The 17640-nt window shown below is 42.6% G+C and overlaps 1 protein-coding gene across 1 annotated transcript in view; it reads left to right on the top strand.

The window, feature by feature from the left end:
* Positions 1-17640, top strand: part of CFAP54 (cilia and flagella associated protein 54) — a 2285874-nt gene that overhangs the window by 2233962 nt on the left and 34272 nt on the right. The window contains exon 69 of the mRNA XM_086918163.1: positions 1511-1627. Coding sequence (XP_086774289.1) covers positions 1511-1627 — 117 coding nt within the window. The remainder of the gene's footprint in view (positions 1-1510; positions 1628-17640) is intronic.

Raw genomic sequence — 17640 nt, forward strand, 5'->3', positions numbered from 1 at the left:
TTGTAAAACGTCTGTCTCAGGATGGTGGACATTCCTTACACAGGCAGGGCTAGGGCAAGGATGATTTAAATCTCACAGTAATGAAGATTACTCCGAAGTAAAGGAATCCTTTTCCTAACTTTAAAAGGAGAGAGAATTAAATGACTGGTAATATACATCTTTCTTGCCTGAAAGGTTGTTCTAACTTTAACAGATCGGCAAACCTTGTTAAATGTACCTCGTTAATAATATAATTACAACAAAAAGGTTCATTCATTGCCTTGGCCCTTGCACTACTCAGACCCTTTTGTGCTAGTAACCTTTTTGGTTTGATCAATGAAAATTTATTCCTAAAAAGGGGACCAATCATTTTAACATTATAAATACGTATATAAGTCCACCTTACATAATACACATAATTCTCACTACACCTTCATAATTGTATTTATTAGCTCTTATTTACCAAAAAGATTTTAAAAATCAATCTAGTTGATATAAAAAGTATTATTATCCAATACAAACGCCTTTACAGTCTCTGATAGCATGTCTAACAATTCACGATTGAGTGTTCTGTTTAAAAAAATATTTTTTTAGAACTTTTAAATTGGGAACTAGACCCGAAGGTATCAGAGCGCTTTACATGAGCACCAGTTGCGATACAGTGGGACACATTCATTTTTGTTAGGCACTGAGAGATTAGGTCATTTGCCCAGAATCACAGGATGCTGGGAGTCCCTGCCAAGATTCGAACCCGGTTCCCCATTTCTTTAATAATGTTTGTGAAAGCCCTCATCTTACAAATTGTATGTTTTGCATTATTTTACATACAGATTTACCTCCTTGCCACCTTATTACCGGTGATACTGGATACTATTCTTTCAAAGTCTTGAAAAAGTCCAGGGGCCAAAACATGCCAGTTTTTGTCAACCAAGTAAAAAAACAGAAAACAAACACATGACAATGTAAGCATTAACAATTCCTGTGTTATTGTGCACATTTGACTCAGCTAACCTTGGCCTTTCGTAAGGAACAGTTTTTGTATGAGTCTGAACATATCTTTGATTATTGCTGTTTTTTCAAATTATTGGTTTATTGGACACCTTGTGCCATCAAAGCGTCACTATCATATGACATCCATACTTTATACTTTAACTCTTTATATCTTTAGTATTGTGTACATTCGTCATTTGATGTGCTGGTACTCTTTCCTCCGATGCCCAGCTTTGTTTTTCCCATATCTTAGGAAACATCCTTTTGTCAACATTGTGATAGTTCTGTACTTTGTTCAAGTAGTGATCTGCCTAAATACAGATCTCATGACATACCGACTGGTCTCATGAAGTCACCGTTATCACCACTCATGATTACATTGCTGTACCACTGGCTCACAGGTTTAAGAAGCTGATTACGTGTAAACCCTAACAAAGTGTGGGAATATAGATTGATTATGGCTTCTTCATCTGCATTCCCTCTTTCCAAACTGTTCAACGTGTGAATTCCAAAATGTGCTAAACTTTTCCTTTTTTGGCAGGTACCAGATGAATCCTCGATGATGCAAAATGGGTCAGTTCTCTTAGAAACAGAGTCCTCATTCGACTCTGCTCTTCTAGATGCTCCTTCTGCTTCTCAGCCTGTAATCCAAACAGAGGTACGTGTAATTTAAATTGGCACTGCTGAAATGGCTCATAAGAACCCCCATGACCACCAGTAATCTTCTGATGTCTGAAATCTGTGCAACCTTTTCAACTCCCTCCCCCCATTTTTGATTTCATATCCCATACTGTACTACTTATGCTGAATGTCTATTCAGTCATTTCTGTAGCCTTTGACAAAGCAGTGTACTGGGAATATTGGTGCAAGCGTTAATGGTGGCCTTACTCCCTTGGCAGAAATGATGGATGCCACATATCTACCTGACATTACGGTCTGATTCCTAGCTGGTGGCCCTTCATGAGTATGGTCCTCCAGCAAAAGACGTAGAGCCACAACGTCAATGTCTGATTCCCAGCCTTTCGATGAGGAGCTGAGGTCTTAGGTGGAGATCTGACAGGCAGAGCTTTCGTTGTAATGCCCCAGATTGATAGAAACTCGAAACAGAGGCTTGTATCAGTATGCCAGCTCGGATGCTGATAGGAAGTAGCTGGTAAGGTAACTGCGCCACTGTGCAGGAAATAAAAAAGCCAGAGGACAAGGAACAGCGACAATATTCCACGGAGTGCGGACAATCTTCTTCACCAAGCGTAACTCCTCTAATCCTAACAGGAATCATGACAAAAGTTCTTCTTGCCTCACAAACTCCAGGCACCTTCAAGTAACAAGCTTGGCATTGCAGAAGTCCCCTACAACAGCAACAGAATCAGCGCTGAGCGAGGCAGAGGAACGTGGCTGACGGTAGGCAAGATAATACATAGTGGTGGATGTGAGAAGTTGGCCTGGTCTATGATGTCCACTAATTAAAGTGGGCACCTTGCACCAGTCCAAACGACCCTTATGATGTATGAGGTCAAAGATAACCTTTAGAAAGCTATCTCAGTTGTAGCTGTGGAGAGCATCCTTCAGGCTTCGTCTTGAAGGAATGTAAAGCAGATTGTTTTACCAGAAGATCACCTTTAGTATTAATCAAATGGAAGGAGAACCACACAGTAGTTATAAAAATATGTATTTATTTATTTACCACTCCCTAGTATCCTCTACACTAGAATACAACACAAAGCATGCAATACTTTAACAAAGAAACGGTTGTAAGTAGAACAATAGACAGTAGGGCCCAAGGGGAGACCAAACCATATACTAAAATAGTGGTAAAAGAACCATGACTGGAGTCGAGACAGTGTCTAGAACACGTATAATCGCTGAGACCGCAAGGACCCACCCAAGGTGAGTAAACAGGGATCCCACGTAGAACGAGTGCAGTGTGCTAACACGACTGTGGGTTTCGTACAATTCTATGGGGAAGTTGCGGTTACAATTTTAAACTTTAAGGACTCTTCTCGTGGAATTCGAGGAAAACCTTTGGAACTTAGGTGGTTGGAGAGCCACTCCACCCGTGGATACAGGAGTACCCAAATTACCTATCCCAGAGGTATGGAGTGGTGTCAGAAACCACCGTCATTTTCAATAGAGGGCTTCAAAGAAGAGCTGCTGCCCGGGAAGAAAGAAAGTGTCCGTAGGAAACAAGGGTGTATACGTGATGGAAGGAACCTGAAAGCAGAGGGGACAGAGTCTGGGTCACTTCAGGGTGATCAGCGGCTCGTTGTATGAATGCCCACCGATGTTGAGTGCTTCAAGTGCGAGGAAGGGATGCTTGACTCTGCAGCCTTGAGGTCCAGGAAACACAGAGGATAACAGGAGCCGGATGTGAGCATTCTCACAAAGGTTGTCTAGTGCTGAGGGGTCAGTGTCCGGCTGGAGCACCAATAAGCCTTGGCAACAGCACACCAAGCAGGAAGGCAAAGCAGTTTACGGTGTGGATCAGCAAGGTCCTGGGGACTCACCAAGCAATGGGGAGTCAGGGCACGTCTGGAGCAACTCAGGAAAAACAACACCATTCAAGATGACCCCCAAGAAGCCCCACAGGTCGAATGACCAGGAGTCGCGAGGGGACCTCGAGCAAGATCACAAAGTACCAGGCCACAGAGCACTGCAGCGTGGAGGCAAGAGTTCTTTGGTGGAAATACTGCTCAGGGTCAGGACTACACAGAGTCCAATGCACAAGCTCAGGAATCGCCAACAAGCATATGCACTTGCAAAAGTACGCAATGCGTAGGGGTTCGGTTTATGCGGTCCCCACGAGGGATACTGGATCAAACTCAATGAGAGGGCAGCTTGACCTCAAGGAACTGTGGAGCCCACCTCCTGTGTTGCTGGAGATTTCAGAGTCCACGGGAGCTCAGGATCAGCAGACCGGTCAGTTGCTTTACGGTGCCTGCTAATACAGGGGAGTGACTCCTTCACCCCAAGGGAGATTCTTTAGATGTCCTTAATGCTCCAGAGGTCCTGCATGGAGCCTGTATGGTGCAAGGGCACGGACGATGCTGTGGACAGATAGGGAGATGAAGTTGGGCCCAGTCGAAGTACAGCGAAGTACAGAGTGTCCAGACGGTCTAAGGTCAGTAGTTTCTTATTTCAGAATCTTGTACACATCAAATCTAAGGTCCTACACCCAACCCTTATGTACACATGGGAGAGGGTAGACAGATTCAGGGGACCATCCTAGGGGAGGGTTAGGACAGAGGGAAGGTTACCCCCATGTCCTTTGTCCAGTTTCACGCCAGAGCAGGAGCCAATGGCTCCCAGAACTGGTTTGAGCCGGACTAGCACAGGGACACCAAGTGTGAGCCAGGTGCAGACTTTCAGGAACTTTGGAAGTGCACCCACCCAGCCCCAATACACTAAATTCTGTCTGGGAGGTTGTTACACCTCCCTGTGGCAGGATGCCTATTATGCGTCCTTCCTTTGCTCAAGTTTTGCTCAGCAGGAGGAGGGAAGAAATGTATCTTTGCTCGGCAGCATCCATTTTGTGCTGTCCGGGTCTAGAAGGCTGGCACCGGGAAGACCAGGGACCCTACGAAGCTCGCTTCAGAAGGGAGGAATCATACCTCCCACCCCGGTTACCAATGTGGGGGTATGATTCCAAGGTGTTTGATACCAAACACATCATGTTCTGTTTCAGCCATTTTCGAGATAGCATTTACAGCGAGGTTATAATGCACCTTTACCTATATGTATGGCTGAGTCACAGACAACCCAAGAGAATGCTCTCTGAAGGCTGCAGTGGGGCTCTGCTCATGCAGGGGCACCCTCTCACATAAAACCCAGCACCATGCCTTCAGGATTGTTAAGGCCTGCTATAGGGGTGACTTATAAGTTTTAAATGTATTGACCTATAGATATAGTGAACCTATATCTAAAGTAAGTGGTGCAAGCACCAGCTTACACAGGCTGCAATGGCAAACCTGTAGTTCCATTTTGCATGGCCTTTAATGGGTGGCATAATACATGCTTCAGCCCATGGGAGGCCTCTGGGGTACCTCTATCCTGGTACATGTGTACCTTATACTAGGGACTTAAAAGGGTATCCCAGTATCCAATCTGGAGTGCACCTAAGTACATGGCATAACATTTTAAGGAGAAAGCAGATAGACTCAGGTCCTGATTAACAGGATCCCAGTCAGACTAGTCAAAACAGTGCAACAAGCCAAAAGTGGGGGTAACCATAAGAAGCAGGTCCTACTTTCCTACAGTGGAGATGTGCAGCAGTCCCATACACAGAACATCTCATATTATATTGAAAGTAATTACGCAAGGAGGCTACGTCTGGTAATAAAATTGATTGAAACTAACACATTCCAGCTTGCCATAAGACACTCCTCCTGGCACTGCTGTTAGCTCTTCACATAAAATTCCATCATGAACTCCCTGTCAACCTTCTACATTCTAAACAAGATGAGCCAGAAGGTAAAAGCAGAGGGATTGCAGAGATGAGGAGGCAGGGAAAGACACGAAGGGGCGGTAAAAACCTAGGCTTCGACAGTACTGCAGCAAATGCTTTGAACAGAGTATTTTAGGAGAATCCTAATTGGATCAAATATGATGCATTGCTAGTTTATGTTTTTTCTTTACTGAGTTTTTATCCAAGGGATCTTGTTTCCATAGTAAACAACAGTAAATATAATTGTTTATTTTTTTACCTCTACCTTGGAGCGTTTCATATTTGACTGTCTTTATAGCATAGCCTATGACCTTTCCTGAATTAAGTTGCGGAAAACAGCCTTCTAAATATGAGTTACTTTTGATCCTAGAGGAAGCAAAATCCAGGCATCATGTCCATAAAGGCCATATAGGATAGAAAACATTATTTTACAGAGTCGTTGGGCTACATGTATATGCTGCTCGACAATAGACAATGAGTAACAACACTTTAATTGGGGCTCTGACAATGGATGCTATATTGTCTGGATCTACATAGTGTGGGGATCAAAAAAAGCAGAAGAGATCATTTACCTCAAAGACTGTCTTCGGTGTTGCACATGTCCGCTGCAAATGAACAATGCTTATTTAGGCATTCACTTTTCTGACCTTTTATTGGTTGGCAGTTCCTAGTGAGAGGGGAAGGGGAGTCTTTCTTCGTGATGCCCTCACAGACCCCGAAAGATGTCATGCTTCATCATTGGGTCATGCTCCTCATCAGGCCAGCACTGCAATGCCCGATGGGCACCCGTAACTGGGGCTCTTTGCGTAGATTTTTTGAAGAAGCCGTAGGGTGTGTGTGGGTGTGAGGGCTGGGTAGTGCACTAGGTTAGTTAGATAAAATGTCTAGAGCTGTTCTACTGTCATATGTTTTATTCCTGTGGTAGCTCAGGCTTATTTAAAATCTGAGAGAGCCCCTACAAGGGTGTAATGTTTCTACAGGGCTGAAGTGGTGTAGTGGGTCAACATGTTTTGTGCCTGCTTAGCCCCTAAAGGGTCTGATGGCACTTCATCAGGACCAAATATAATAATTACAGTGAATGGTGCACTACCGCTGGTCTGGATCTCAAATTTGTGTCTGATGACCAGGAGCAGTAGAGTGACCCCTGGTAGAATTATACCGGGGTAGGAGACCTAAGGGCAGAGATAAAAAAGGGAGACAACCAATGGAGAGTTATAGCAAGCGAAAGGAACCTGTCAGATAGTGCTCTTCTGTGGCAGGCTAACAGGTAATTAATGAGATTAATCAGACAGAAAAGTGCCAAAGTGAGGGTGCATGAGCATTCATTCTCAACATGTTTGGTAAAAAAGTTAGATGGCAGAGCTCAAGTATAGAGGTGAGCGTTGTTCTACTAGGAGCTGGGGTAGCACACATCCACCAGCGTGAGCTTAGTAAGCCTTTTCCAACGACTTGTCACCAGCATGTACATATAGGGGTGAACGGATCTCCAAGGTTGGAATCAAGTTGAAAATAGTGTGCTTAACAAGGTAATCAAGGATATATACACAACTATACTTCATTCAGATTCAGTTGCAGATTCCATTCGCGGTTGCAGAAATGTGCAGAGACCTGCCTACTGGTTATTTGTGTGCCAAGGATGGCACTTAATTGCTGTCGTGCGTGCCAAAGGTAGCAAAGTTGTGTACTTTGGGTGGTGAATATAGCCGTCCCCAGGGGCAGCAACACAAACATGCATACATCAATATCCTTTTTGAAACATGACTCATTTTGCCAAATTGTGGCTGTACATGTGCATCAACCTTAACGATTACTGAGAGTAGTAATAAATTGCTACTGGAGTTTCCAAGATAGCTTGGTCCCTCATACTCAAACTGTCAATGGCCGGATTTAGCTACAATCGTGCTGAGAGGAGATAGCAGCGTTTTCTTAAACTAACCTATAGTGAGTGAGTCTATGGCTGACGAGGAGTCAGAGCGCGTTGTTGCTCTGAAGCTGAAAGAGAATAAAGTATTCGACCAACATGAGGTATGGGTAACTTACCGGTGTCAAGGTGGCATAGTTTACCAGTTATGAAGGTTTCATACTCACGATGGGTGGCAAAACGACAATCGTCTATCCTACCCTTGCTCCGGGCCCCATGCTGGATGCCTCCGAGTCTGGTGCTTATGAGGAGGTTGAGTGCACGTAGGAAGCGTCAAAGAACTAGACTGGCGACCCTGGCGGCCATCTTGGGAGGGGGTCATGTTTGAAAAACTTTATTGATAGAATGTGTCAGTATGCACGTGAGACAATAGCTCTAACCCACACAAGAGAAACTACTCTTCAAGAAGCAACTTCAGCACTGACAGTCGAGGTGGGCACCAACAACAACACCAACAACAAAGAACACCCGTGAATCTGATGTATGGATATTGACCACCAACCTACCAGGGTCCACCTATGTGGCAATATCCCAATTTCCAACATGCTCCCCAACCACTGTTTGCCCCCTTCCATCCACAACCTTTTTTAGGCAGGGGCTGGGGCAGAGGGAGAGGAAGAAAAAGAAGAGGTGGTCAGAACCAACCATAACAAGTACAATGGCAAGACCAAACACAACAAATGCACATGGAATTGAGAAGCCACATGGAGAAGAAAAATGTATTTTGAACCTCTCCGAACGATCTCTCACAGACATGGAAACCACCGTACTCAAACGAGGCTTGGGTTTTGTGCCAACCCACAAAATCGACAACTTTCATACCAACTGCGCACTACAGTATTATTTCAGGAAAATACTCCTGAAATCCTTCTTTGGGAACCAACCAGAATCTCTACCAGTCAACACTGGTCTACGAAAGCCTTCCACCTTCACCCCGAATTCCAGCCTGGACCCACAGAGGTACTTACATTTGAAATAGCTGTTCTGAAAGAAATTGCGAATAAACGCACCATCCCAGGATTCTCTAACACATACAAACTGGAATCAGAGGCCATTGATACCTTGGCGAATGACCCTTCCATTAGCATCAAAGCAAGCGGACAAGGTAGGAGCGATCATGATTATGTCCACCACTGATTACAGGACAGAATGCCTGTGCCAGCTCCAGGATGTTAAATACTGCACCCCTTCTCAGAGGATATATCACTACGCCTCATAACCCATATCAACTCACTTGTGACATCAGCACTCAACCAAGGATGGATCACCAAAAATGAGGCTGATTTTCTCACCAATGACAATCCATATTTTTTACACTCTTCCCAAGATTCACAAGGGGGTCAAACCTCCCCGTGGGAGACCTATTGTGCTAGGGCATAAGGTCAGCCTTGGATCCCCTCTCCAAATTCTGCAACCACTTTTTCCAACCCTTGGTACGGACTACACCTACATTCCTCCAAGACACCAGAGATGTCCTTGATCTGATTGAGGCAACCAATCTAGAGAGCACTCAACCTGATGTTTTACTAACCCTTGATGTTGAGGCCCTCTACACAAACATCCCTCAACAGACCACGCTGGAAGTGGTAGAGAAAATCCTACATAACGCTGCATTGACATCACCAACCCCCATGAGCTTTATTATGGAATGTGCCCACATTGCACTAACAGAGAATTTCTTCCAATTTGAGGACCAGCTTTACCATCATACCCAGGGGATTTCAATGGGCATTACTTTTGCCCCTAGTCTGGCATGTCACTACATGTCAGACTTTGAGGCTAAGTACGTGCTTATTGAAACCAACCCCTTTATGGACAATGTCTGCCTGTGACGTCTCTATATAGACAACATCCTGGTGTTTTAGAAGGGAGATTCCAACAACATCCCCGCCTTCCTAACTTGGGTAAACAGCTTGAATCCCTATCTCAATTTCACAGCCAACAGCTCCGAGCAAGAATTACCCTTCCTGGACCTTATGATTATTAGGAAGCAAGACAGACTGGAGACTACCACCTTCAAAAAACCCACTGATAGCCACTGTCCATTACTATACAATAGCTTCCATCCTAAACCCTTGAGGGAGAACCTCCCCTACGGACAGTTTTTATGTATAAGAAGAAACTGTAGCAATCTGGAGTATTTCAAAACACAAGGCTCTGAACTAAGTACACACCGAATTCATAGACAATATCCCATCAGAAAAATAAAAAACGCACAGAAAAGAGCCCACAACACCAACAGAGCAGCTCTGCTCCAGACACACCCCAAACCCAACACTGACCTGATCATGTGTCACCACCTACACACCAGAATCCAACATGATTAAAGGGGTCATCAACAAGCACTGGAAAATTCTCCATGTAGGAGAGCAGGCCTTCAGTAAACCTAGATTTGCCTTCAAACGCACAGCAAACCAAAAGGAGTTTCTCATTAACACCAGACCCAAAAAGAGTAAACTACCACCACCCAACACCCAATGGAACCTACCTCCAGTAACAGGTCACTACCCCTGTGGACAATGTGTTGTATGCCCCTCAACAAAAGCCACCAAAACCGTCATACGCACAAATACCTTGACATGGCAGCAAAATAGACACACTTATTGTAATACATGCAATTGTGTTTCTCATCACCTGCCCACGTCAGTTGAAGTATATAGGCAAGACCACCAGCCCAGCGAAAATAAGGATGACAGAGCATAGAAGCAACATCAGATGTAGCAAAACCAACAAGAAAATGTGCGCTCACTATGTTGAGCACAACCACACTACTAATAACCTCACCTGGACCATCCTGGAGGCCTTCCCACACATCTCCAAGGAGGCATTGTTTAGGAAGGAACAGAACTGGGTGTTCAAACTTCCCACCCATACACGGGGTCTGAACGACGATCTCCCCTGGGCGGAATTGAACCACCACTGGTCATGCACCCAACCACATTTCTATTACGTGGAACTTTTCCAGCCTTCGTTCCACTGATGGCCGTTAACTCCAGTGGCCCCCAGACTCCATCTGATAACCACATGTAATCTCTACACTTGCGCCCCAAAATGTATTATGCCGATTTCACCTTCTCACTGCCACATCGATGAATATGGTTTCCACATATGGAACATGGTAATCACCACCCACCATTGTAGCACACTTGGCCATATGAGCACCTTGTTTGACCATCTTATGGCCAAGTGGCCCTTATTCAATGTGGCGCACACATAATTGAGGCTGCTAATCTTTAAAACACCCCCTTCACTCCAAATAGATCAGTTCACTCAACATCTGAACTTTTATTTCCTTTGAACTATGCATTTAAATTTATTTTGCACTCGCGTGCATAACGACACGTTCTATCAATAACGTTTTGCAAACATGCCCCCCTCCCAAGATGGCCGCCAGGGTTGCCAGTCTAGTTCTGTGACGCTTCCTACGTGCACTCAACCTCCTCATAAGCACCAGACCCGGAAGCATCCAGCACGGGTCCGGAGCAAGGGTAGGATAGCGGATTGTCGTTTTGCCACCCATCGTGAGTATGAAACCTTTCAGACCTGAAATATGCCCGGAAGAGATGGATTATTTCATCATTTAAGGTGTTCATGATTGATAGTATCTTCAAATGTAAGTGATGCATAATCCAAAATGTCATACCGTATGCAAACCATATCTTTCACAGTCTTAAAGCAGATTCTCTTATAATAATTAGGATCTTTGATCCTATATAAAGACATTTTACTGTCTGTACCGAGCGTTAATGCCAGTCCGTAATATGGCGGTTTGTCAGTTAATAAACTTTGCAAGTGCCCAGTAAATGCTGCCCAAAAGTAAAGTTTAAAGTCAGGAAGTTGTAAACCTCCAAACTTATAACGAAATTTAAGAGAACTTATCGCCTGATGTGCCTGCTTGTAACAAAAAATAAAGCTATCAATTGCGCATTCAAATTTTTTTAAAGAAATAATTGGGGACACGAATAGGAATAGCTCAAAATAGATATAAGAACTTAGGTAAAATTGTCATTTTTAATATATTGATTCTGCCTATAATAGTTATTGGGAGTTTACTCCAAGTCTTTACATTTTTTTGTGACTGATTTCATTAGTGTTTCATAATTAAGTATCCATCTCTGTTCTACGCTAGTTGAAATCCGAACTCCCAAATACCTTACTACAGTGCAACCACCAGTTATCAGTGTGGCTGATTGTAGATTGTGTAAAATTTAGGTTTTATGCGTGTTAATTTATACCCTGAGAAACAACCATAAATTCTTGCTTCCTCCTGTATAATATTCAATGCTGTTTCTGGATTGGCGGTTAAAAACGCAATATCATCAGCGTATGCGATACCCTTCAGAGAGAGCATTCCATTAATAAAAGGAGTAATGCCAGTGGTCTGAGTTAATGCTGTAATAAATGGCTCTATATATAAAGCAAACAGCAGGGGGGAGTGTGGGCACCCCTGCTTTGTGCAATGCTGTATCAGGAATATTGCAGAATGCAGATTGGTACATATAAGTTTAGCTTGTGGGTTAATGTACAATGCTCGAATCCAATTTAATAATCGACCTGGCAGAACACACTTAATCAGTATAAGCCATAATGCCTCCCATACCACATGGTCGAATGCTTTCTCAGCATGTAACAGAATCATCCCCAAATTTTTAAGTGTCCTACTAGCAACATCGAAGGCAGTTATGGCTGTGTTAACATGCGCAGTAGTATCTCTGCAAGTTATAAATATATATTGATGTTCGGATACAAGATCAGGCATATAAGGTGCTAAGCGGCTTGCTAATACCTTGGAAAAATGCCCAACTGCTTGCAGTTGGGCAAGATTTGAAATCGACAGATTGGGCCAGTTGTACGATCACGGCGGTTTTTCTACAGTTGCATCTTTGCAGAGTTCTTTTGATATACCGCATGTAACGACCGGATTTTCGGTAGAATCAGCTTACAAAACACCATCAAACCCAGCCGAAACTTAATCACCTCCCTCCTCAGGACCTACGTACAAAAGGCAACTGAGTACCTACCTGAGGATGGGGAATTTGCAATATACAAGCTTATATCATAAAAAACACCATTAAATCTATAGGGATTACTAGAAATACTCACTGATTATTCCACACCGCACTCATACCTTATAGTCTCGCAGCAACATAGGCCTTGACTAGACTACCCTGAGGCAGTTCCGATGACTTACCATTACACACTGATCACAATCATTGCTCGCACAAGCCACAATCTTGTGGGTATACACACTGTGTCCCCCCAGTGCTCTCACTATTTCATACATACACAAGCCACAATCCTGTGGGTATACGCATTAACCTCGGTCAATGCTCTCACTAACGCCACTTTCCCTAGCGGCGATCTCATTACACACTGACCACAATCAGTGCTCTCTCAAGCCACAATCTTGTGGGTATACACATTGATCACAATCAATGCTCTCATTAACGCCACTACACAATGACGATCACTGTCCTATGAATACCTTCAGCTCTTTCTCTCTCTGTTGGGAAGTTTCTCTATATATCTAATATCTACTGGGAATATAATATCATAGGTTATGTGATAGATAGACAGGTCGATCCTTTCACACAAGAATGGCCAAATCACAATATGCAAAGGTTATTTTCTAATATAAGTGCTCCTCTACTCTCTTGCTCAGTTACCATTTACCTGGACGGGAGATGCATCCGTTCACATAACAGCATCTGACTAGAAGAAAGGTTAACTTCATTATGAATAATAACACTTGCACAGCTGTTCACTAAGAACTGGGGTCCCTTTATTTAAACAATGACAACAATATAATACTGCAATATAACACATAGCCTGAAAAGCAAAAGAAAGAATTAGAATGTGTGTGCACACTAATAAGAAAGGGTCGACGTCACCTTATGAGTATGAAGTCTGGACTCGGTTGTCAACTGGGTTCCCTTCTCGTCTGTGCCTTGGCTCATCTTAGGATCACCCCTGCAGTCACGAATACACGTCTGCATCTGTCTCCTCTGCTCCCCTCCAAGTCACTGGAACCTCCTTCTTATTCTCGACTTCGTTTGCTTCACTCTCGCTGTTCTGCACTACTCCTCTCTCCTCTCAATCACGGACTATCTTCACCTTCTAACTTCGATCTTATAAATCAGGTTCTGCCACTCTAGTATTCGTTCGCTCCGCTAACTGCTTCATTCTGCATGCTCTGATCTTAGTATCAAAGCTCGCCAGCTGCTCCAACTGAAATAACTTCAATCTTTCTGAGAGAGTATCAGCCCTCGGTCTTTCTCGGACTTCAAAATGGAGACTGTCTGCCTTGAATTGATTAACTGCAATAATGGTAACGACTAGCTGCCGTCTACTAATTGACTCACGGACTGAACCCTGAACTCTCCGTACTTTCGCTAATATAGAACCGTGTTCATGCATGGAAATTTACGGCCAGTAACCTGCCGCCCACCAAATTCTTGTACCACCCCATGCCAAGGACACGTTCTCAGCCAGCCAGCCTGATGTTATGTCTTCGACACGAAGAAAAATACAATCCTTCGATAAGGGCCAGCCTGAGCCGGTTCTCTCCAAGCGAACAACACCTTATAACTAAAACATTACATTTGACCTAAAAGCATCTCAAGCAGCCGAGACAAAAAGAAAGATGGAGTCTCTCCCGTTCGAGGCCTACAAGGCCCGAAATAAGCATAACTCCATCAGAAATATACTAGCAACCTTACAAAAAGACGGATTAATACTAATACTAAGGAATCTATTCATTAACATAAGTTTATAGACCCTAAGGTGCAGAAAAGGGTAGGGAATTACGTCAAACACCTTGTAAATAGGCCAGGTCTGAGGTTCTAATCCTCCTATTAGAATGATAGCAGGCTAAAGTCACCTTCACTCAAAAAGGGGTCCGAAAACATGGTCAGAACACCGCAACAGTCATTTTTTAAATATTTACAAATTAGAGACTGTTTCGTAAGTCAGAATGCTCAATAAAACAAGGAACCAGGGTTTATTGTCTGAAAGTTGTTATTAAACTTCAAGGCAAAATATCTGTACAAAAACAATGAATAATCATAAAACACAGGGTGCATACATGGATATACAATAAGGATATTCAAGGCCTTGGTTACTTTTCCTTGGACATATCCAAATTAAAGTCCAGACTGCTGCGTCACAGTGGTTGATTGGTTATAACCCAAAGTCAGAAGAAAATCAAAAGATGACTTCGGGGCAAACTAGGCAGAATTGGACTGAACAGGTCGACGTTTCAGTCTTATTATGTTTATTCTTAAGACCATCATCAGGACTACAAAGTGGTATATACAATTGATGACCCTCTGTAAAAAAACAACAATGAATTACAATATGTACAGTTGAATTAAGTACCTGGTTAATGACATACAATGGTTATGACAAAGCTGAGAATATTTACATTTAATATTTACACTAAACAAATTAGCAGTATATTGCTGTCATTTGACATTTCATCAAAAATAAAATTGGTCGGTGTGGCGACTAAAGGAATTCATGGGGGAATGAAACAATTGACTTTGAGAAGTTTATAAATAGACAAAAGAAATTAAACCTAGTGGGCTGAGTCTACGTCACGTGTTAATTGCTGGACAACAAATTGCGGCTTGCACTTACTTTTAGCAATACAGACGGTGTCAGTTAAAAGAATCTTGATGGCACCGGTGCTTGTAAATAATTGCACTGGGGTTGGGCACAGAGATGAGTCCGAGGTGCCGAGGTTACACTACAAGGAACAAGGTATCACTATAATTCCTCTTAGGTGTAAAAACAAATGTTTTATTTATGTGTTTAAAGGTTGGAACATTTACCTTGCCACAATTTAGGCGCAGTAGTAGATGGAATATGACAGATAGTCCACTATAGATTGAAGATCAGCTATCACAGAATATGAGCTGAATGAAAAAAGAAATAATGTAGCTTTATGTGATAACAAGTAGAGGCGCATAAATCAAAAGAGGTGCTACAGTGAATCATCTAGAACATTAAATTGGTGTTTGTGAGGACATAATTTAAAATTACAGCGTTTATTAAGGGCATTGCAGTGCAATATACATCAAGTGTCAGTCTAGGCTGATGCTATAGGTATTAATTCACATACAGTGTTAAAACATTTAACCAAAATGTGGTAAACCACGGTATGAGGCCTTGTGGCTTACCAAGTTTTTTTTTTAAAACCTTAGTCTATTGTTTAAACGGAAAGTTCTGGTAAATTATTCCACAATTAGGCATGCGTTAAAGCCAACTCGAATTCAAAGAACTTTAAAGAAAGGTGCTCGCAGTCATGAGAAACCCTAGTTTATTATTTAGACGAAAAGTTCTTGTGAATTATTCAACAATTAAGCTAGCGTTAAAGCTAACTCACATCCAACGGACTTTAAAGAAAGGAACTCACAGTCCGTGAGTTAAAATGCTGGTGTCATGAATCGGCGTTCTAAACAGATAGCAAACGCGCATGTGCAAGATTCTGACTGCCGGTACACTTACTTGGAGTTAATCCGCAATGAAACATCAAAAGAGTACGATCAGGGCGATGTAACAGTGTTGCAGTTACACGCTCTTTAAATACCATTCCTACACTAATCAGCCCTCGCGTAGTCTCGCGATGTTTTGTGAACGTATAGACGGCTTAGTGTTTGTAGCTAATCGCGGCGGCCATCTTAGCATGTTGTCGGCGCGATTTAAAATCTTTTGAAAATGAAGCAGTTAATTAAGTGTTCCAGACAAAACGCTTCAGGATTATGTTTTGGATGCTAATTGTGAAACAAGATGACCTAAAGTCGGAGTGGCAAACGGTTTTGCTGAGAATATTTATAGAGTTGTGTTCACATTACAAGTGTTTGTCAAACGGTATTCCTAGAGATATATACAATGTTATCTACAAGTGACAATATTCAAACAGGCAAAGCTGTGAAACCGAGTTTAACAGTGAATTGTTCTACAGTTAATTCCAGGTAATCCCATGCTAGTAAACTAAAACAGTCTTATGAAACATTTTGACCAATAGCAATTGAATCTGTCACTTTTTATGTCCTGGAGAGATTCAAGTTTTTTAAGGGCTAGGTGTTCATCTAGAAAAAAAGTTGAAGGTGGCAACTTTTTTTCCCCCTAACAATATGGTTTCTAAAAACATTCTAACCTTTGAGAATGCGGTGCTAATTGAAACTGAGTCACTATTTAACCAAAAAATCTTCTGTAGAAACAACCTTAACAAAGATGAACACCTAGCCCTTAAAAAACTTGAATCTCTCCAGGACACAGTAATTAAACCTGCTGATAAAGGGGGAGGCCTGGTATTATGGGATCGGGAAGCTTACAGGCAAGAGATGTTAGATCAACTCTCTGTTATCGACAACTACAGACTACTAAAATCTGATCCAACCCCCCGGTTAGAAAAGGAAATCAAACAACTTAGTGAGCATGGATTTAAAGGAGGATGGCTGAGCCAGAAAGAAGCTAGTTTTCTTATCAATGAGTCACCAACTGTGCCAGCCATATATATCCTCCCGAAAATCCATAAGAACGCCACTAAACCACCGGGGAGACCCATTGTGGCCGGTTGTAACTCCATTCTCAAACCGCTAGCTCAGTACGCAGACTTGTTTATCAGACCCTTTGTCACCGAGTCTGATACATACATCAGGGACACTACTGCTGTCATCACCAAATTGGAAAATCATATATATGACCCTGACTGTGAATATCTGGTGACCATGGACATAAACAGTCTATACACTAATATTCCACAAAAAGACGTGCTGGAACTCATTACCAATCTTCTCAACAGCCGTGAGAGACCTCATTCTTTTCCCAGCGAATATATAGTGGAATGCATTAGGATTTCAATGTGTCAAAAATTTTTCCTTTTTGAAAAAAGGTTTTACCAACAATTGAAAGGCGTGGCAATGGGGGCTGTGTATGCCCCCAACATAGCAAATATCTATGTCAACCATTTTGAGAATGAGTTAATTTACAACAATCTCAATCCATTCTTAGCCAACATATCCTGTTGGCTAAGATATATAGACGAAGTCTTCCTAATATGGAAAGGTCCACAAGAACTCTTGAAAGAATTTCATGGATGGGTTAACCAGAGAAACCCAAATTTACAATTTACCCTGGACTACCATTCCCATGAAATGAACTTTCTGGATCTAACAATCAAAGTCAGTGAAGATAACACCATATATACATCTTTGTATACCAAACCCACCACCCGCAACACCTTACTCAAGTACAATAGTCACCATCCTAAATCCCTTCGAGATGGGCTACCGTTTGGGCAGTT

Source organism: Lissotriton vulgaris, chromosome 1_1 (assembly GCF_964263255.1).
Source record: "Lissotriton vulgaris chromosome 1_1, aLisVul1.2, whole genome shotgun sequence".
NCBI lineage: Eukaryota > Metazoa > Chordata > Amphibia > Caudata > Salamandridae > Lissotriton > Lissotriton vulgaris.